Source organism: Chanodichthys erythropterus, chromosome 9 (assembly GCF_024489055.1).
Source record: "Chanodichthys erythropterus isolate Z2021 chromosome 9, ASM2448905v1, whole genome shotgun sequence".
Taxonomy (NCBI): Eukaryota; Metazoa; Chordata; class Actinopteri; order Cypriniformes; family Xenocyprididae; genus Chanodichthys; species Chanodichthys erythropterus.
The window spans coordinates 22,362,743-22,385,899 of NC_090229.1; the positions used below are offsets into that span (position 1 = coordinate 22,362,743).

Sequence of the window (23,157 nt, forward strand, 5' to 3'; positions counted from 1 at the left end):
GGCTCTAGAATGCAGATGCGACTCTAGATTAGCTGGGTTCAGTGAAGGGTTACAGTTGGGTTTAGCCTGTAGTTTCTTGTCCAGACAGGAATTTTTGTATTGTTAAGTATTACAAAACGAGTGAGTTTTTGCCTGGACTCTTTTTGCTTGCTATTTTTGAGCCTTTAGAAACAGGATATCAGATCTAATTTAAACAAGCTAAACTGAGCACCCTACTGAAGACGCCCCCAAAAAAGCGTTCATTGCATGAAATAACAAAATATCAAACCAATTTGTATCTGGAAATGTTGCTAAACCTTTATTCAGAAGTAGTTTAAAGGGGTCATGAACTGCGTTGTTTTATAATGTTTCCCGGGGTGGACTTATAATGTTAGCATGCTTTTAACATCAAAAATGGTCATAATTTAGAAATAAAAGGCATTTTTCCTACCCTTATTTTAGCCCTCTGATTTGAATGCTCTGTTTTAAGGGGTGTTTCTGCTGTGAGACGTCAGTGTAAATGCCCACTGCTGTGATTGGCTAACATCTTTCCATTTAAAATAGCTAAGTATTACCCTCTCTAAACTTTTAGCACTTTTTTACTATTACAGCTCTCAAGGTTAACTTATCATGAAAAGTGTTGATTATAGCATTATATTTAGATCTATGGCATTATATTTAGACTGTAGCATGAAAGGTTGCAGTGATGAACAACTCAATTTCTGTGCACTACCGAATGCTGAAAACTTGCAGGATATTCTTATAGTACGATGACATCATGTATATAAAAAGAAAATTTGATTCCTCAATGCATGACCCCTTTAATTTTACTGAGCCATTTTTCCTGTCAGTTCCCCTTAAGTTCCTTCTTTGAAATAAATACCACTTGGTTTCATGTTTTGCTAATCAAGGCAATGACATTAATACATTTTAAGTGCGACAAAGAAAGAAAACAGAGAAACAGAGAGAGGCATGTGTGGGCTTTTCGTGCAATTTAAAGAGTCTTGAGTGTCTTGGCCTTTGAGGACACTACAGAAAAGGGCAGAGATTTGATAGCCACGCTCTGAAGAGTTTGATTAATTCTATTAGTGCAGTCAACCACAAAATGAACCTGTGAGCCTTAGGGAGATGACTAGAAGAGGACTGATCATTGGGTTTTTAATTAATATAAAACAAAGTAGTGAAGGCAAAAAAAAGTGTTACGTTTACTCTAATCTCACAGCTCCCATAAACAGCATTTCAAAAAATAACAGTGACTGTCCACATGAGTGTTACAGAGTCACATTTTATCAGATGAACGTTTGCATCATACACATGAAGTTTGGACTTGTTTCTGTCCTGTAAAGCTCGTGCTTCAGTTTATGTACAGTGGGATGAAGTGATGCCAGGCCTGTCCAGTGTGATAAATACAACTCCCAGAGTTCCACCATGCTCTGTGTTATCCATCTTCTGATGGCAGGGTATTTTGATGCAAACCGCTCCACGACATTGCATCACTGCATGTTATGTCAGATTTTAAAAATGAATTTTACATTAAACCGAACGATTCTGACAAAAATAAATAAATATTATTAATATAATTACTGAGTCCTGCAGAGTGACTCACAAAAATCATTTCAGGTAGTAAATAAGACATTTTCAAGCTTTCCTCCAACTATTAATTAAAGGTGCCCTAGAATTAAATATTGAATTTATATTGGCATAGGTGAATAACAAGAGTTCACTACATGGAAAAGACATACACTGAGTTTCAAACTCCTCCTGTTTCCTCCTTCTTATATAAATCTCAATAGTTTAAAAGACCTCTGAAGAACAGGCAAATCTCAACATAACACAGACTGTTACGTAACAGTCGGGATCATTAATATGTACAACCCCAATATTTGCATATGCCAGCCCATGTTCAAGCCATTAGACAAGGGCAGAACGTCTGGATGTGCACAGCTGAATCATCAGACTAGGTAAGCAAGCAAGGACAATAGCGAAAAATGGCAGATGGAGCAATAATAACTGACATGATCCATGATAACATGATATTTTTAGTGATATTTGTAAATTGTCTTTCTAAATGTTTCGTTAGCATGTTGCTAATGTACTGTTAAATGTGGTTAAAGTTACCATCATGTATTACTGTATTCACGGAGACAAGACCAGACGCTATTTTCATTTTTAAACACTTGCAGTCTGTATAATGCATAAACACAACTTCATTCTTTATAAATCTCTCCAACAGTGTGTAATGTTAGCTTTAGCCACGCAGAATAGCCTCAAACTCATTCAGAATCAAATGTAATACATCCAAATAAATACCATACTTACATGACCCGATGTATGCAAGCAGCATGCATGACAAACATCTTGTAAAGATCCATTTTGAGGGTTATATTAGCTGTGTAAACTGTGTTTATGCTGTTCAAGGCAAGCGTGAGCTCCAGGGGAGGGGGAGCGGGAGATTTAAAGGGGCCGTAACCTATATATCGGTGCATAGTTAATGATGCCCCAAAATAGGCAGTTAAAAAAATGAATAAAAAAAAATCTATGGGGTATTTTGAGCTGAAACTTCACAGACACATTCAGGGGACACCTTAGACATATATTGCATCTTTTAAAAAGAAGTTCTAGGGCACCTTTAAGTAATGTTTATGTGGGAGTACTTCAATGCTTATTTACTTAGACTTACAGCATGACGCCTCCACATAACAAAAACAGAGATATTTAGCATTAACGTAATAGCATAACTATATATATTTATATTACTGTATAATATAAATAGTTATATACAATATTAAACATAATAGAAAATATAATAACAAAAATAGGGTTGTTATTATTATTATTATTATTATTATCGTGCACACCATTAAGTCTTAAGAAAATGATTAGCAACAATATACATTTTACCCTTTACAAATATTTACTTTAATTATATTGTTAAACTCCAATCCATTTGTTAACTATCCAAGTGCGTGTGTGTGCGTGCAGCCACATGTGTGAGCCTGTGTGCGTCTATTTAAATATAAACATGCCTGATGATGTAACGGTCCATTCTGATGCTTCATTGCATTTACAAAAACAAACTTTGAAAACCACTTGAAATTACATCAGCCAATACATCATCTGAACACACACACAAATCCCTCCACCAGTGAAACCAGTCATGCAGCTACAAAGAAACTTTTTCTGCTCTCCGTTTCTCTCCAGCCTAAGGGAAGCGCTCACGATCGCTCATTTACTCACCCGCATTCACCTCTCGTTCCACGCTGGCATCTCCACCAAATCAAATTATTGGGACTTAAAAAACCTCAACTATCATGTCTTGAATGGAATTCAAAATCAAAAGCTCAAACTCCCTCTTCACCTGCCAGGAGCGACTCCCACTGGTTTACAGATATTAACTGTCCTTAGCATTCCCTTCTCTTTCTCTGCTTAAAAAGGTGGAGCTACAACTGACACCATTGTTCAACACACACACACACACACACACACACACACACACACAAAAACACACACACATCGTGCTAAAGGAAGAGAGGGATCTAAGGTCAAGGTGCAGAATTTCAAGCAGGTAATGACTCTCTTTTCAAACACATCCACACACACACACACACACACACACACGCACGCACACACACCACTCTCACTTGCCAGAATCCGGTAAGAGGAAACCACACACACACATTGAAGTTAACAATCAACAACTAACATACTGTTCTGAGAATAAGCTTCAGGAAACCAGTTATTGGCACCTATCACCATTCACTTGTTTTTGTCAATCAGTTTTGATCCAAGTATCTCAGCGTGTGTGTGTGTGTGTGTGTGTGTGGGGAGGGGGGGGGGGGCAGATTTAACACTAATTTGGAAGATGACACTTGCTCAGTAAAGATCAATTCCTGTCTAAGAGAAAGATCTGCAATTGTTTCACTTTGTGAGAAATTTACAACAAAATCTGATGCTGAAATATACAAAATATTTTTGTCAAATATTTATCTTCTGTAGTTTAATGTTTTAAATTGAAAATATTATTAAATTATTATTTCATTGGTTAAAAAGTTTAAGAAACATTTCATCATGACTGTGACGAGATTCAAAACTAGTCATGACTATATTTTAAAGATTCAATTTTTTAAATTATAATAAACTATGTCATCAAAATATCTAGCTAAACCTTAAAATGATTTCTTACATCAGGTAATTATCAAAAATACAGTAAAAACAGTAATAAAATGATATATTATTACAATTTAAAAAAATAGTTTTCTTAAAATATAGTACTAAAAATAATATTTTTTAATTTATTTTAAAATGTAATTTATTCATTTGATGGAAAAGCAGAATTTTCAGCATCTGAATTTTCAGGTCACATGATCCGTCAGAAATCATTCTAATATGTTGATTTGGTGTTCAAGAAACATTTCTTATGATCATTATTAATGTTGAAAAGTGTTGTGCCCCCAGTAACTTTTGAGTGGTAGTGTACAAATGTCTCTTACCAAAAATGGCAGGCAGTTTGTAGTATGTTAGTTATGAAGGGAATTTTCTTTTTTACATTTCTTCACTTGTCAGATGTTTTTCCCAAAGTTACTTTTTTATCAATTAGTATTGCTCTTGGGAATTGAACCCATGACCTTGGTGTTGGCTGCATAATGCAGTATCAGTTGAGCAGTCTAGCTCACTACATGTGCACACAGACTCACTCATATTCACTCAGGTACTTATAAGCCAAAACTGATGCACACACAAAATCTGTGTGGAATATAGCAGTTTCTTTTCAACACTGAGCTAAATTTTACAGATCCCTCGGGATGATTGTCAACACACACATTTCACCTGTCAACAGAGTTTTCACACATATGCTTGACACACAGATAAACATACACAAAGGAATGTAAAATGTGACTAACTGCTGTGCCAACCACACTATAGCCAAAGACAAACAACTGCAGGCTGGCATCACCTTCTGACAGCTGATTATTCTAGTCTTTGAGTCACAGAAAAAGCAGCATTTACACTTATGAAGTATAATAAACAAACTCACAAAAGCCAACGTAAGCTGACAACGTGATGCAGATAAAAAATCGTTTTAGTTTTTAAGAGAATAAAAGAGTGATAAAAGAGGAGAGGTTTGTTTAAGAACTGCAGCTGCAGTCATTCCTTCTGTGGAGATGATGAATCAACTGATTCATAATTTATAACCTTTGATTCATGAAAGCCAGTGATCAGAGAACCTCAATCAGTTGTGTCTCTAATAGTCAACCTCCAGTCAGGGCCAAGAAAACACTAAGATTGTATTGTCTCGCTATAACTCATCTCTCTTTCCCTTTTCTGACATGTTCGAAGAGAAGAGAGAGAAGGTGTTCAGTCTCGCATAGCCAAACTGGCTAAGAACCACCATGTAGGTAAAGGTCATCTGACTGACCCAAAGTAACTAATCACACATTTTAGCAGATTTTAGTTGCTGTTAAGCAGAAAACCCACAATAACAAGGTATCGGAGCTGTGGTGATGCTGTGGTCAATCGCGAGGTGATGGTAAATTAAGTGATGGTCAACTGTCAGCTCTCTTGGTCGTCAGGTCGTGTGATGTATGTAGCTGAACTGTATTCAAATGTTATAAATATAAAAACACCACATTTTGAAATTTAACTGCAGTATGTCAATTTAGTTTATTTGTGTGTGCTGCGCTCATAGACTTAAGAAAACGGCGCTCATTTGTTTGATTTCTCCTCGAGAAGCTGCGCAAGCCTCAAAAGTTTAAGGTCCTTGCACCCTGACTGAGTCCCAAAGTGTCGTTTTCATTTTTTCATATTCGTCATTTGGTGGCTCTCAATTGTCAAAAACACCCCTCAAAATATTTGCTACGGATGCGAAAAATGCAGAAAAATCGAACCGATTAATTTTTATGACGGACAGAAGTTTCAGAGGCTGCAAAACGTGAGGTCGTATTTATTTTATATATATATATATATATATATATATATATATATATATATATATATATATATATATATATATATATATATATATATATATATATATATATATATATAGGCGGATTAATGAGGTTTGATTGACAGTTTGAGGATCAAATGGAGTTAGGAGGTTTTGTCACAAGCTCTTTAAAATCCTTTTCATTCGTTAAATATTTGTAAAACCCACATACAAGCGTAAATGGTGACCTTTTTTTTTTTTTTTAATAACTAGTGCTTTATGTTTGACTGAACTGTACAATTGTGCTTATTTGTTGTTCAATAAATATTATTTTATATAAATATGTCCATTAAGTAATATGGATTGAGTGAACATTACATTAATACGCCATTAGATGGCGGCAACACTTTACAGGAGAATTAGTCAGGGAGTCACAAGAGACTTTTAAATTGAAAGGAACTTTTGCAAAAGGAAGTTGTTTTAGCCCAAAGCTGTAAAAAAAGATCGCTTTCCTCAGCGGACATTCAAACGGACTTGTATAAAGGATATAATATTATGGACATTGACCTGAAGAATGAATGTAATGCAATATACCAGACACAGGTAATAGCCTCCTCTCTCTCTCTAAAACTGTAGAAAATTTAATGTGTTTCAATAAAGCGACTCAACGTTCCTTCGTTACTAGTTCTGAAGTGACGTTTTAGAATTAGTAACGGAGGCTTGGTCCAACTGTCAAATTGAGATTGGAATCCGTGGCAGAAGGAAGTAGTGCTGCACAAAAGAGGGTTTTAAAGACACTCCGTTGTTGTTCTTCTTATTTATTTACACACTCGTGCCGTCGAACTGTTGTATAAACGCAATATCACACTCGTAGCCATGTGATATGGCTGTATATCAGCACGCTGTGATTCCTCCGTAGGCACGAGGCCGCAGGCTACACGTGTGATATTGCTCATATATATATATATATACACACACACACACACACACACATAAATAGCAATAGCCTAGTAATGATGATAGGCCTACTACTACTCTACTCATAATAATAATAATAATAATAATAATGTGGGCCTAAAAATAATAGCCTAGGGCTATCTATCTATGAACCAGCTTTGGGAGGGCCCAGCTTGCAAAAGGTTGAGAACCCCTGCATTAAAGAATCCTGAAAAAAATATCACAGTTTCCACAAAATATTATCAAATCAGCAAATTAGAATGACTTATGAAGGATCATGTGACCCTGAAAACTGGAGAAATGGCTGTTGAAAATTCAGCTTTGCCATCACAGCAATAAATACCATTTTAAAATATATTAGAATAGAAATACTGTTTTACTGTATTTTTGACCAAATCAATGCAGGTTTGCTTAGCATAAAAAACAACTTCTATTTTTTTTTTTTTTTTTTTTAAATCTTACCGAGCCTAAACTTTGAATTGGAGTGGCGTGATTGCTAATGAGCATCACCTGTGCGCCACACCGGTCACGATCACACGGAGGAGCTTCGGAAGCATAAAAAGAGGGAGCAACGACAGTGAATCCAGGCCTGGATTTTATGTTATGTTTTTGTGTGTATGCAGCGGTCGTCCATGAGGGGCTGCTGCTTTTACTTTAGATTTGTGCTTGTTTATTTTATGATCTATGAAGGTGTTTGAACGTTTGCCGGTCCCCGCCTCCTCCTTCCCTGAATTTACTTTGCTACATATAAATACGTGCATCCATATTCTGGACAAAGCCAATCAGATTGGAAATTATGATTTTGAAAAAAGCTCTATCCCTTTAAGAGTGCAGCCTGATGTTGTGTGTGTCTGTGTGTACATCTTCCAGCTCAGGAAAATTCACTATCTCTCAGGCGACGCCTCATAGATCACAATCTGACACACGCTCATTTTCATTCCACTTGTCAGTGGTGCGTTTTAGTGGTGTGACAGTGTTTGTGCTTATCTGGACTTTGTTTTTGCTTTTTCAGCGTGTGCACTATTCTTACCTTTATCTAATGATGTCTCCTGGAGAACAACGTCACCTTTTTGACCAAGCTCTGTCAAAGCTTTCTGTCTTTGCACCGATGCATCTGAGAGAGAAACACAGACAAAATAACATTAGATTTATGAAGATTGTGTGTTTGAGCCGAAATCACTCTTCTGACTTCCATATGATCGCAATATACGGATGGAAGTTCACATTTTAGTGAAATAAATGTCTAGAGTTCAGCTCGAATGACCTCTGGTATCGGCAGCAGTGTATCTCACCTCTGATCCGGCTGAAATATCACACCACTCACTGCAGAAGGAACTGGAAGAATTTAACACACAAATCAATGACAGAATAGAGGCTCAGCCACTGCATGCTTGTTATAATGCCTTCCGGATAGATTTCAATGCTTAGAAAGCTTCTTTACCTAATTAAAATGAGCATAATCTTATAAAACTAAATCACTGGCTTTATTCTGCAAAGCAAATGTGCTCTCTCTCTCTCTCTCTCTGAAGATGTTTTCACTTGCGTTCTCTGATCATCCATCACTCAATTTTAATTTCAGCACTGCTGGATAAGAGAACCTGTTCAGAAGGTGCACAGTGTCAAAGCTCAACATCCTTCAGATGAATGTGATAAGATCCTTCAGCCATCAGCGACTCAAAACACTTACACATACACACATGTACACACACACACACACACACACACACACACACACACACACACACACTTGAAAAATATTGATTTTGTGATTGTGAGCGACATAAAATCACTAAAGTGCTAAGTGTTAAGACATCTAGTTTCCTTTGCTCTCATTCATTGTTCAGTCTTTCTCAAACCTTTTAGCTGTAGAAGATTGTTGAGCATTATATAAAAAGCATTTCTCTACATAACGTCTGAGATTACTAGTAAACATGCTTATTTTTTTGACTTGTTCTAATGTAATACAAATGTTTTCGGTACAAATTATGTTCTCAGGCTAGCAATTTGAGTGGAAAATGTTCCCTGTCTCTGTGTCTCTCTCTCTCGCTGAGTTTAACAGATCGATGATGAATGGATAAAATGTGTTGTTTCCCAGACAAAGCGACAGAATCAAGATAAAAGAGAATGAGGGGGAGGAATGACATGTCAAACTAAGAACAAAATGCAGCAGAAGGAAACGTCAAACAACTAAATCTTTTAAATACAGAATATGAACATGGTTCTTGTAAATCCTTGAAACAGCATCCTCTTCATCAAATAAATTCACATCACCATAAGCATCCCATCACCATGGGAACCAATTGGGAGGACTAGAGAGGTTAAATACAGATCTGACATTGCTTGTGTGCTCTGTGAGGATGTGAAGTTTGAAACATCTCATTCAGGGGTCAAAACTCCTCTGTCTCTCTGACAAAAAGTCTGGAGCTGAGTCAGGATATGACCAGGGGTTGCTAAGCAACTAATGCCAAGGTAACAGCGCCCAAAACACATATGCCTGTTTCAGACAGAAGGTCATCCGAGGGGCCTAAAATTGGAAACAGGAAACACCTGTGGTGCAAAATACTTTTCCATGTTACATCAATTGAAAACAGCAATTGATACAACTATGTTTCCAGAAATTCACCATAAAAATATTATAATGACTGTATACAATATTAATACCAATTTATCTGAACTACCAAAATCTGCTTTTTACCTTAAAAGTGTACTAATAACCACAATAAAAAAACAGGTGGCAATCTAGAAAGCCAAATGATTTATTACAACATGGCCAGTAAGGGTTGCCAGGTTTGCAAAAGTTCACTGTTTTGGAATCAAAAACACTATTGAGCTCTATCAACAGCATCTGTGGCATTACCACAGAAAATCCTTTAAAATAGCTTATAAAAACAAAGAAAAATATATACAGTAATGAACTTACTATATCATAAAGTAGGGCTGGACAATTAATCGAAAAGTAATCGAAACCGAAATTCAGAACCTCTAACCGACGTAATTTTCCCATGTCGTTTATTTAGTTTTTTTAATCTTGTTAATACTTCCCCCTTAAAACATACTACCACTTGTGTAGCCACATGACTCTGCCCCGTCCAATCAGTGGCATAAAAGCAACATGGAGGTGAACGCCGGTTCAACACATAGTGATGGCGTGCGAGCGGTGAGCCTGGCGTCTTCACTAAACTTTGTCAGTTGTATGTGTTTTAAGGTTTGCCAGTTTGAACATTCAAGCGATTTTAGATGATCGGATGTGCAGCTGCACTGTGGCACGAACACTACAAAGAGTAGCTGTGAAAAACATGAAGATCGCACGCAGAGAGGAGCATAAAATAGTTGTCAGCGCTGTCCTGTGATTTATCACTAAAATAGCTTAGACACTCAAAACTTATTATAACATATATTTTTCTACATTTGAAGGTACTATTTACAACCCACAGCTTCACAATTAATAGAGAGACGGTATGACTAATTCACACACGCAATCACTCATACTGGTACTGTACTAATTTATCTTTATCTGATTTACAACGAGCAGAAATCTGTAAGAAATGTTATGAAACATAGATAAAATAACTGCTGATAGTGAGCTATCATCTCAGATCACTCTTTCTATATAAAAAAAATATCCCACCTTTAATAGTCAATCATATTTACAGTACAAACCTTGTCAGTGAACTATGAGGGCAAAAAAACAAACAAAATAATCATTCATTAATCGTAATCGAGGTAAAATGTTCAATTAATCAAGGTTTTGATTTTAGGCCATAATCATCCAGCCCTACTATAAAGTCAAGTCAAGTCACCTTTATTTATATAGCGCTTTTTACAATGCAGATTGTGTCAAAGCAGCTTTACAGTGATAACTGGCAGGGATGGGCAGTATTTATGATACATGCATTTCAAATACGTATTTCAAATACAAAACAGTATTTTGTAATTTGTATTTGATAGGGTTGACGAAAATGGCTTTGTATTTTGTATCAAAATACTTCAGTGTTTTGTATTTTTAAAATACTGTAAAATACTTTGTAAGAAGTCTACATGATGACATCATAAAATTGCGGCCTCTGATTGGTGCCTACTCTATAGTTTGCTGAGACTTGTGATCAGAACAGAAAATTGATCCATATGGAAGAAGGTGGTCAAGAAACGTGCAGGCTGCCAGCTTTCCATCAATTTTTAACATGAATTGCTATCATTTTTAACAGTTCATGTTAAGTTTTGGTGTTCATTTTGGTAGGCTAAATAGTATACCAATTTATATAATGTTCTTGAAAACATTACCGAGCAGCAACCCCCTATATTTATGATTAACAATCAAGTGATTAACTGGTTAAAAACTAGTTGCTATGAATACAGGTGCCGTCAGTCTTATAAATGAGTTTTTGTCATTGAGTCAGTGTTGCTGATGCAAAGTAGGCCCTTCGTTACCAAACATCAAGTAACTAAATTAGGATACAATTATGAGTCATTTGCAAACATTATACTGTTGGTTACTTTAAAACTAACCTTCATCTGGGAGATTACAGGGATATGTGAATATTTGATGCCACAATATGTAAATTTTCGCCTCTAAAGGTCACTAATTCAAAACAAAGGTGTAGCTCGATGACACCTTGATTTCACGGAATCATGGGATGTATTGTCTTCATGTCTACAGCTGATGGAAAAGAATCGGGACGAGACTCGAGCAGAAATCATGTTCATGGATGAGATTATTAACATTACTGTAGTATGAAGCAGAGCAGAACCGAATGCTGTGAGAGCAGTAAAGAGCCCACTGGAGCGATTACTAATGAGAGACGAGTGCGACACACAGCTCGACAGCAGCGGATCTTTTATTATGCCACAGTCGCCGCTTCGGCTTCTTCCAGTCATGTGCACGTAGGGTAAAGCAGTGCTGCTTATCATATTAGATACATTTGTGTGTTGAAAGTTGGCATAGTGCTACTCTGTGCTCAGCAGCTGCTATGAGACTCTTGTTGCACACTGCAGTAAGTTAGATCAATATTAGTCATGGTAAAACATGGTACTCGCAATAAATCAAGAAAACAAGATTCAAACAGTTTTTTTAGAACTGAACTCAATTGACTAAAGATGAAAATAAAGCATCCAACTGAAGCCAAAAAATGCAAGCAGAAGATCATAGAAAATAGTGCTAAATTACCACAAAAGGGGGAAAAATTCATCACTGTTGTTCTCATCGCCGTTTGTAAGGTAGCCAAGACAACAGCAAGCTTTGATGTGCTGTGTTACTGTTAGCGGATGTGTGCCGAGACAAATTAATATGTTCGGTCTTTGCGGAGACATTATTATTGTTATTTATATTATTATATATTGCCCAAACGTATTTACCCCATCGCCAGCTCTGCTAATGGTCAGCTACCGGAATGTCTGAAGTTCTTTTCCAAATGTAGCCTAGCCAATAAGTCTAGTTATTTCTTTATTCTTTTAGTGTAACTACATGAATTTAGTTTAGGCCTATACCATTTGATGCACTGATCGAAATTACTGAAAATTTGCGGCCGAAACAGCCATTTATGCGCTTGTCTAGAAGGGAACATTACATAGCCTTTACGCAAATTTGTGTCTAACTTAGAATTTAGACAAGCCAAAATATATTGTTAGATCAAAAATATCTTATTAATTAAGTAATAAAGACATGTAATAAAGAAATTTAATAAAAACAGAAAGACGTCTATTGCTTTAGCCTTATTCAAAGGCCGCGGAAACATGGGTTTGTTTATTACGCAATCCATTCCACACCTGTCGTTCTTGGTTTTCTTCCTATTTATTAAATATAGGCAATTGGTTGATGAAACATTGATTGAAATTAAGATACAATTTCTACAAAACAAAATTCACTTTAAAGAAAGACTTACTATAAAACAAAACTTAATGAAGTGGTCAAACTTATGTCTGACCCGCTGCATGTCTCCCGACATTGCGCATGTGTCATGCTATTCACTTTTCATAAATCAACATAGGTGACATTTAAAAAAAAAATAATATTAGGCTATAGCCCAATATTTAAATATAAATATGAAACTAAATTGGCTACATTTTTATCCCTCTGGCCGACGAACACGCTGGCGCGTTCTGATGGATTTTTTCCTCATGGCAGAAACAACTTAAAACAGGCCTTCTGTCATTTTTGGCGATAGCCTACAGATTAGTGCAAGACTACAAATGGTCTACTTTTTTTAAATTTTATTTTATTTTCTATTTACGCTCACAATAACAACAACTCCTTGTAGGCTACTTTTGTAAAATAGAATAAATAAAAAAACAGGGTGCGCTTTCAGCCGTCTCTCTGTGAGAATCTTTCTGAAACATCTCAAAAATTAATTTAAACTCTGCGAATAACTGTACATAAAAGAAAGAAACATCTCCATTTGATAAGAAATGTGTAGGTCTGTGTTAAATAAGAGGCGATCTATCCGCTGGAATGTGTTGTTTCTGAAATCATGGCCAGAGCTCCTTGCCGCTCGTTGCGGCTGTTATCCGTTCTCTTGGCGCTCCTTTGGTTTTAATGAGTAAATTAACCTAAATATTTGTTCCTGCTGGTATTTTAGTCTGCAATATCAAAATCACTAAACATTATATAGGCCTATCATATAGGCTATAATATTATTCGATAATAACATCAAATGAATCAATGCAATGATAATTCACAACATGATCCACTGTTAAGTCAGTTTTTGTAAACTGTGGGGCAGATGGACTCAGGAATCAGTAAGACCTTATCCGAACATATCGTTTGCCAAGCTATGTTGGCCTATAGTAAATCTGGCCCTTAATGTGTTAAACAATATAACATGATGAGTTTTCTGTCGATGAATGTATCCAAACAGTTTCTTCCCTGTCTAATAAAACTCATAATATATAGTACTAAAGTGTCTTCGATGTTTCCATGGTTTTTCGACAAAATAAAACTGGAAATCGAGAGTAATGATGTCATTGATAGGTGACACATGGACAAGGTGTGTGTCCTGGTTAAAATTGCTTATTTTTCTGGATTTAGAATCTCTTGGAAACATTTGGGATAATGCAAGTACACATGTCAACAGAAAATATAACATTGTTTTAGTGGTTTTTGAACATTTTAATCTAAAAATCCTGCATATTTGTTCCTTTAACTGGTTGCATATGACAGATTAATAGCATGACTTGGGCAGAGAAAAGCTGTTGCTATCAAACATTGTTTACTTAATCAAGTCAGTGTAATAGTGAAGGGATCGATCAAATGGCCCAACTGATGGAAGGTTTGCGAAGAAATTTCATGCTCCCTTGTAAAAAGTATTTTGTAGTATTTTCAAAATACAAAAATACAGTAGTTTATATTGATACATGTTGTGGCTGCTGTATTTTGTAGTTTATTTTGATACATTTAAAACTGAGGTATTTGGTATTTTATTTTAAAATACATTTTGATGTATTTTTGCCCATCCCTGATAACTGGTATATAATTTTGGCTGCACAGCAGCTCTTAAAGAAAATGGTGTCAATGCAGGCAGATAAAAGCACTGTTGAATATCAAATGTCAAGTCAAATGTCAAGTGTCCCCAACTAAGCAAGCCAAAAGGTGACAGTGGCAAGGAACCCAAACTCCATAAAGCAAAAGCATCAAGTCTTAAAGGGAAAGTTCACCCAAAAATGAAAATTAGCCCATAATTTACTCAACCTCAAGCCATCCTAGCTGTATATGACTCTCTTCTTTAAGCCAAACACAATCAGAGTTATATTGAATATATCCTGGCTCGTCCAAGCTTTATTATGGGAATGATTGGAGGATGAGATTTTGAAGTTCAAAAAAGTGGCCTTCTGAAGTGAAACAATGCGTTTGTTTAAGACAAATATTCTTATTTAAAACTTTATAAAATAAAATAATGAGCAGACATACGCATTTGTTTTATGTCTAAAAAGCGTTAACTTCGCGACGTAGTACACAATACCATGACGTTCTATGCTACGCCATGAACGACTACACAATGTCCTAGGCTATAACGCATAGTACGTCATGTCATTGTGTACTATGTCGCGGAAGTTAAAGGTCCTAGAACTTTTTTTAAAAAGATGTAATATAAGTCTAAGGTGTCCTGTGAATGTGTCTGTGAAGTTTCAGCTCAAAATACCCCATAGATTTTTTTTAATTAATTTTTTTAACTGCCTATTTTGGGGCATCATTATAAATGAGCCGATTCAGGGTGTGTGGCCCTTTAATTCTCATGCTCCATGCCCACGGAGCTCGCACTTGCCTTGAACAGTGCATAAACACAGTTTACACAGCTAATATAACCCTCAAATGGATCTTTACAAAGTGTTCGTCATGCATGCGGCATGCATGCGTCGGATTATGTGAGTATTGTATTGTTTACATTTGATTCTGAATGAGTTTGAGGCTGTGCTCCGTGACTAACGGCTAATGCTACACTGTTGGAGAGATTTATAAAGAATGAAGTTGTGTTTATGCATTATACAGACTGAAAGTGTTTAAAAATGAAAATAGTGACGGCTCTTGTCTCCGTGAATACAGTAAGAAACGATGATAACTTTAACCACATTTAACAGTACATTAGCAACATGCTAACGAAACATTTAGAAAGACAATTTACAAATATCACTAAAAATCAGAAATGCAGATCCAGACGTTACTGCCTGCCCTTGTCTAATCCCTTTCATAATGTTGGGAACATGGGCTACCTGGCATATGCAAATATTGGGGTGTACACCCCGACTGTTACATAACAGTCGGTGTTAAGTTGAGATTCGCCTGTTCTTCAGAGGTCTTTTAAACAAATGAGAGAAGGAGGAAACAATGGAGTTTGAGACTCACTGTATGTCATTTCCATGTACTGAACTCTTGTTATTCAACTATGCCAAGATAAATTAAATTTTTCATTCGGGGGCACCTTTAAGGCTTTGTAGATGCAAGTCGAACGCATATGGCTGTTGCGCCGGAAGCTCGTTATTTTACTTTATGTAGTTTTACATAAGGATATTTGTCTTACACAAACGCATCGATTCACTTCAGAATTCATTTATTAACCCCCCGGAGCCGCAATGAGTCATACACAACTGACACATATACCGTCATACACAACTAGGATGGCTTGAGGGTGAGTATGGGGTAATTTTCATTTTTGGGTGAACTAACCCTTTAAATCAAAAAAAAAAAAAAAAAAAAAAAAATATTTGCTTGCACATAACAACAACAAAGACTGAAAATTATAGATGCACTTTATTAAAGAAGTTTGGCCCTTATCAGAAATGGAATACCTACAATAAATGACAAAACCTACTCAATTAATTCCTAACCATGACTATAATAATGATGGTTAAATCAGAGTGGTCACTTAAGAGACTTGAGACTTTAAGGGAATATTAACAAAAAATAAAAAGGAAGAAAATTATTTTGCCAGTGCCATAAGCAACCAATGAAACTCACTGAATGAGATACAAACGGGTGAAAGAGAGATTTGTTTAAACCAATCAACTGAAGCTGAGCTGATGGCCTCGTACATTCCCTGAATGACAAGTGATCAATGTTGCTCCCACAGGCGTGTCTTCAGGCCTTCATCAAGCTGCTATGTGCTGAATTTGAATGCGCTGCTGATTTTAAAGTGTAGAGATACCACCGTGCTTTTAATAAAGCTTTTAGCTTTTTTTAACCTCCCGGCTTTAATGCCACAACTCTGCCAGCCCAATCTTCTCCTTGATCAGTATACACATGTGCAGAGCTTTATCATGAATCCCAGCAAAATAACATCCAGAGCCACGGCAATGATAAACACCTCTGGCTTAACAGCTTAAATATTGGAAAACTGAATTTTGTTCCTGGACCTCAAATAAGAAGCTGGAATTGAATTGAAGTCTGCAACTGCAGTGTAGAGTACAATGTCTGTGATCCAAAACATATAAAACCCTTACCAAAGAATTCCAGTTGTGCAGACAGAGTTTGACATCTAGCTGTAACCTCTTAAACCTCATTGGTACTGTAGGCAGTGTACAGGGTTTATTTCAGAAGCATATCATCTCTGAGTGCTGCAAATAGCAAAATACACACACACACACAAACTCTCTCTCTCTTTCTGGCTGGTAACCCCATCCATTCGTTTTAATGCCAAACGGTAAACAGATATAAGCTAGCTCTCGACATCTGTGTTTAACATTATAGTGAACACTGGCAAACACCAGCACACACAAACTGCACCCTTACAACTCAAACATTAACACAAAAACGTTTATGATTTGTGTAATACTGAACAGATGATTTGCTTGAAAATTCTCCACAAATTTATTTTTCAAATCTCCATATAATCACACATAGACATTCCAAGTCCCAAACCCAAAGTCCTTTGCTACATAATATAAAACAAACATAACTGCATAATGTTACAACAGTGCAAAAGAAATGAACTGAACCCCCATCAGAAATACATTTAAACATGGCAGAAAATGCTGCACATTCAAATGTGGCTGATCAAACTACACGGTGAAGAGCAAGACTCACATGCTCAACGGGTTAGTAACTGTCACTGTGTGAATGACAACAAATGCATTTCTTCTCACACAAAGTAACAACTCACTTTTTTCCTCTGCTTTGTAGCCCAGCAAACGTGAAAGAGAGAGAGCCAGAGGCAAAACTGTCCTGTCAGCTCCTCCAGATCTTCCACACTAACAGAGCAGGTGGAATATGACACTCTCTGAAATGCATGTGTGTGGGGGGGGGATAAGAGTGAAGTGAGTTCATTGAGAAGTTTAAAGCTATGCTGTGCAAAGGCTGTACAGACTGCCCCTTTACACCTTCTCACATATATCCCTTTCACAGAGATTCAACCTAATGTGTTATACTGTAACTGTGCTGATAAATGTGAAGTTCGCTTGTGGACGTGCTATATACAGGATCAAAAATTAAGTCGACAAGAAACAAATGCAAGTTGGAAATAAACGCTATAATTTGTTGACTTCTGTACTTACAATCATACTACAATCTGCATTTTTAACCAGTGTAATGGTCCGTGTCATTGCATCTCCTGTCAATGACGTCATATCTGCGTTCTTCCCTCTATTTTTATTCAGTAAAAACAATGGAAACACCAAAGAAGCTTTAATATATTATGTGATTTATTAGACAGGCAAGCAACTGTTTGGAAACCTTTATCGACAGAAAACTGTTAATCATTGTTATATAGCTCAACACACACATATACACATATATACATATATATTATATATATATAATATATATATAGTCTAATTGTTTGAATCTCGTTTTCTTGATTTACCATGAGTAACATGTTTGTACCACGCCTCAGAGAAAACACTATTTTGTCAAGTGGCTAACATAACAATCAGAACAAGCTTTACTTGTAGTAACTGTAATACAGCATTTTCTCCACCATACAATATTTAAAAATGAATTGTGTGCCATTTAGTCATTACAAGTCATCCAGCTTTTATTAATATGGTATTCTAATATAACATCGAAAGCAACAAATAGAGTAACATTATAACTTTTCAACAGGTGTCTCTCATTAGCATTAGATCCACCGGCCTCATTCCGCTCCCACGGCTCTCGGTCACACCCTGCTTCATACCACAGTAACGTTAAGAAAACTAATACATTAGCTCAATCAGTCCTGTTGGATCGCTTTCCATCGGCTATGGAGGTGAATATGACAACTCCCATGATTCCATGCTCATTCACTTAGTCATCAAGCTATGTCTTTGTTATTGTTTTGAATAAGCGACCTCTAGTGGCAAAACATACATACTCTGCCTTTAAAGGTGCAATATGTAAAATTTCTGTCCACTAGAGGTCGCTAGAGGCCTATTCAAAACAAAGGTGTAGCTTGATGATAGAGCGTGGAATCTTGGGACATGTGGTCTTCACATAACAGCCCGTGGAAAATAATCAGGATAGAAATCATGTTCATGGATGTGATTATTAACGTTACCGTAGTATGAAGCAGAGCAGGACCGAGTGTTGTGGGAGCTGAACGAGGCCGCTGAAGCGATTGCACAACACACGCCTCACGAGCAGCGGGACTTTTATTATGTCACAGTCGCCGGCGCCGCTTCCGGTTTATGGTCATGAGTATGAGGTAAAGCAGCTCTGTTTATCATATTAGATACATTTGAGAGTGTTGAAAATGATGTTATAGCGTTACTCTGTGCGTTCGCTCAGCGGCTGCTGCGAGACACTTGTTTGAGACACACTGCAGTAAACTAGATCGATTTTAGAATATCATATTAAATGCTGAATGGCTTGTGTTGATAATTGGCATGCAATTAATTTCAAAACGTAATGTATGATGGAGAAAATTATGTATTACTGTTACTGCATAATAAAGCTATATCTGATTATGCTATGTTAGCTACTTGACAAAATAATGTTTTTCTCTGAGGCATGGTGAAGCATGGTATTCGCAAAAAATCAAGAAAATTAGATTTAAACAATAAGACTAAATGTGTTGAGCTATATAACAATTAGTTTTCGGTCTATAAATATATCAAAACAGTTGTTCCCTTGTCTATTAAAACATGTAATACATTAAAGCATCTTTAGTGTTTCCATGGTTTTTACAAAATAAAACTGGAAACCGAGGCAGACCGAGGGGTAACGCGGGTATGACGCAATTGACAGGCGACTCCTCACACGTCCCGGAGCCTTGGTTAAAATTGCAATTTTCTCACGATTTACAAATAGTTGGAAACATTTGGGATATTGTAAGTACTCAAGTGAACAAAATATATAACACTGGCCTAGTGGTTTTTGGATATTTTACTGCAATCTTAATCTTGCTTATTGCACTTTTAAGGCCAGTTGGATAGTACATAATCATCCGACAAACAGCAATGAGTCCATTAAAACTAAAGATTGCATCCTATAATTTTTACCACAGCTATAAAAAGGATCATTGTTATTTTTTTCTCCAGAACTGTTTCAACCAAAAAATGGGTTAATAATTCACTGCAGTTTCCAGCTGAAATGAACACTAGCAGAGACAGTAAAACACCAACAACTTTTATTCCTTTTCACACAAATTATTATGATTACAGGAACAAATTATTGATTAATAAAGAGTTATTTTTGTACGGTTTCTTGCACAATATTTTGGTATTTTGGTAAAAAATTCACATCACCATTTTTTTTTTTTTTTTTGCTGCAGTTTAAGCAAGAGACTGGGACTGGCTCATTGTTTCTCAGAAACATGCAAGGCAAAACCATTTACAAGCCATAATTTTTTTCCCCCAACAAAAATATAATTTTCTTCAAAGTGTATGAAAAATACAGTTTCATGGTAACGTAAGAAATATTTATGGCTGGTAAATTCTCAGTTCGCCATTGGCAGGTGTGAAAAAAAAAAAAAAATTCAAACTTTACATTCATGATTTATTATGTTTAGATACAGCCAGCCACACACACATTCATTCAAAATGACTCTTGAGGAGTAAACAGACTCAATTACGGGCATTAGAGCAGCAGGATGTGCAGGTGCCAGCCGCCAGGTGACCTAAACACCTTCAGTACGGTGATAGCCAAACATATCACCAACACAGCAATAAAGATTTATGAGTGTTCATTGGTTCAGCATGCAAGTGGGTAACTGTGAAGAAAAAAAAATGAAAGAAAAAGACGGAGATAGAAAACAGACAGATAGACAGGGAGAAAAAAGAAATGTGGTACGTGTCTGTCTGACATTGCTCAATACATGCAAACAGCAAAGTGAGGTGCAGCAAAAGATAAAATACTCTCAATTTGTTTTCTCATGACAGACTGTCACTTTCGTAGAACTTCACTTTGCAAAACAACAGGTTCTATGTTCTATAATGCAGTGTGTAGGAGTCTTTAAAATCCTACACATCAATCCAGCAGCAAGCAATAATATTCTGGGTAGTTGTTGAATATGAGTTTTTGAATAGCTGATGCTGATATATGGAGACCAATCAAAAGACTTTTTAAAGTTTTTGAAAGATGTCTCTCATCTCTGTTAACAAAGGCTAAATAAAAAAATATAGTACAAACAGTAATAATGTGAAATATTATTAATACTATTGAAAATTTCTAGTTTAATATATTTTAAAATGTAATTTATTCCTGTTATGGCAAAGCTCAATTTTCAGCATCATTACTCCAGTCTTCAAGGTCATATGCCAATTTGGTGCTCACGTAAAATTTATTATCATTATCAATCCTGACATAGTTGCTTTCTTTTTCTTTCTTTCTTTCTTTTTTTTTTTTTTGGAAACCATGATATATGTTTTTTTATGATTCTTTGATGAATAGAACAGAACAACAGAACAGAATTTATTTGAAATAGAAATATTTTGTAGCATTATAAATAACTTCACTGTCGATTTTGATCAATTTACTACACCATTGCTAAATTAAAGTATTAATTTCTTTATATATATATATATATAAAAAACTTACTGATAGCATACTTTTGAACAGGCTAAATATAACTTAATTATACTAAATGAAATATAGACAGAATTTATATTTACACTTATTTCATGCAATATTGATTAAATTCCCTAAAAAAATCAAATCAAATATCAGCTGATCATGACATCACTAGCACATACATAACTCTGCCCTTTGAAATCATGAATCAGTCTGAAAGTTCACAAAGGTCCATAACTATGCTGTGTCTTAAGAACAGCAAATCAGCAAAACAACTGGCTAAAGTAGCCACCAATACAAAACACAGAGGAATTTACTGCTGAACAACAAAGATTGAGTCTGTCATTTCAGCACACTTATAATCAGGATTTTTTTGCTGTTGTTGTTTTGGTCTAAGGCGTAAAAATAAGCAAGTCACAAAATTCTTGAGGTAAGAGGGAGTGAATATTAACAAGGTACAAGATTGACTTTACATCATCAGAAAATAGAGTAGGGCACCATTATCAGTAAAATAAAATGATTGATGAGCCTGCATTAATCAAGCGAATAAAGGTTAAGTCACATTCAATTTCAATGTATCTATTTTCTAAATGCATGTTATTGATCATAATGTGAACAATTCATCAATGTATAATATATATATATATATATATATATATATATATATATATATATATATATATATATATATATATATATATATATATATATATATATATATATATATATATATATTTTTTTTTTTTTAAACAATTTGACCTTGTAATGTTTAATTAAATGTCATAACTTGACCTTCTGAAGACATGCAGGACTTTTCTAATTATTTAGTCCAATGAGAAGTGAACTGAGCTGGACGATGACATCACTGTTTTCTGCAGAACTGCTTTATAGATGAAATTAACTAATTTAATAATTGATGATCTTTACAATGGACACTGAACACTGAACTGACTTCAGCTAAACAATGACACTATTTTCTTTTAGAGCTGCTGTACAGCCAAAATGAACTGTTTGCATCATTAAAGCTGCAGTCTGCAACTTTTTTTGTGTTAAAAATGTACAAAAATTATATAATGAGAATATACAACATTAATCCATTTTCCAGACCGTGTTTTTGTCTTATCCTGAATCATTATGGTACACTTATAATAAGTGTTTATATTCAGACTATTTCAGACCAGACTGGTAGGACTCGCCGCAGAGTATCACAGTAACTGCCATAGACATATGTTCTTCCGCAAGACGCGTGCAGTTCTGTTTATTAACCGCTAGAGGGCCAAAAATCGTGGACAGCAGCTTTAAATCATTTCCCTGTTATCACTGTAAAGCTGCTTTAAACCAATCTGTACTGTATTAAGCGCTATATAAATAAAAGTGACTTGACTTAGTGTATATTTATTTACATGACAACAATGTACTAAAAGCGGAAAGGTATTCCTTTGCATTTTCTGATTACAGACGACAACGCTGTGAAAACAATTGCCGTTCACACGGATCCATGAAAAAGATGTATAATGCATGTCAGGCCAGTAGTTGGCGATGTCACATTGTAAAGAAAAACTTTATGCACCTATAGACTGAACACATTATACGTATGCGCATGACCGTTTTCAAAATTTGATTTTTGTAGTTTACACAGAAATGATAATGGAATCATTTTTAAAGGGGTGGTTCAATGTTTTTTTTCTAGGCTTGATTGTGTTTTTGGGGCGCAGTTTAACATGCTTTGTCTTAATGCTTCGTTTTTTTGAAAACGCTGTATTTTTCATATATTTTAGCTTTATTCTATACCTCTGTTTCCACTGTCATATGAACGGCTTGTTTGACTTCCTGCTTCTATGAAGCCACTCCCTCCGAAATATGCAATGTGCTCATATTGGTTATT

At 35.7% G+C, this 23,157-nt stretch overlaps 1 protein-coding gene across 5 annotated transcripts in view; it reads right to left on the reverse strand.

Annotated features, from left to right (window-relative positions):
* Nucleotides 1-23,157, reverse strand: part of kazna (kazrin, periplakin interacting protein a) — a 51,434-nt gene that overhangs the window by 20,320 nt on the left and 7,957 nt on the right. For 4 of the 5 annotated variants that reach the window (XM_067393895.1, XM_067393896.1, XM_067393894.1 and 1 more), the window contains exon 2: nt 7,893-7,976. In XM_067393895.1, coding sequence (XP_067249996.1) covers nt 7,893-7,976 — 84 coding nt within the window. Of the gene's footprint in view, nt 1-3,216; nt 3,370-7,892; nt 7,977-23,157 lie in introns of those variants that run through there. The other variant, XM_067393897.1, reaches the window with a different exon arrangement.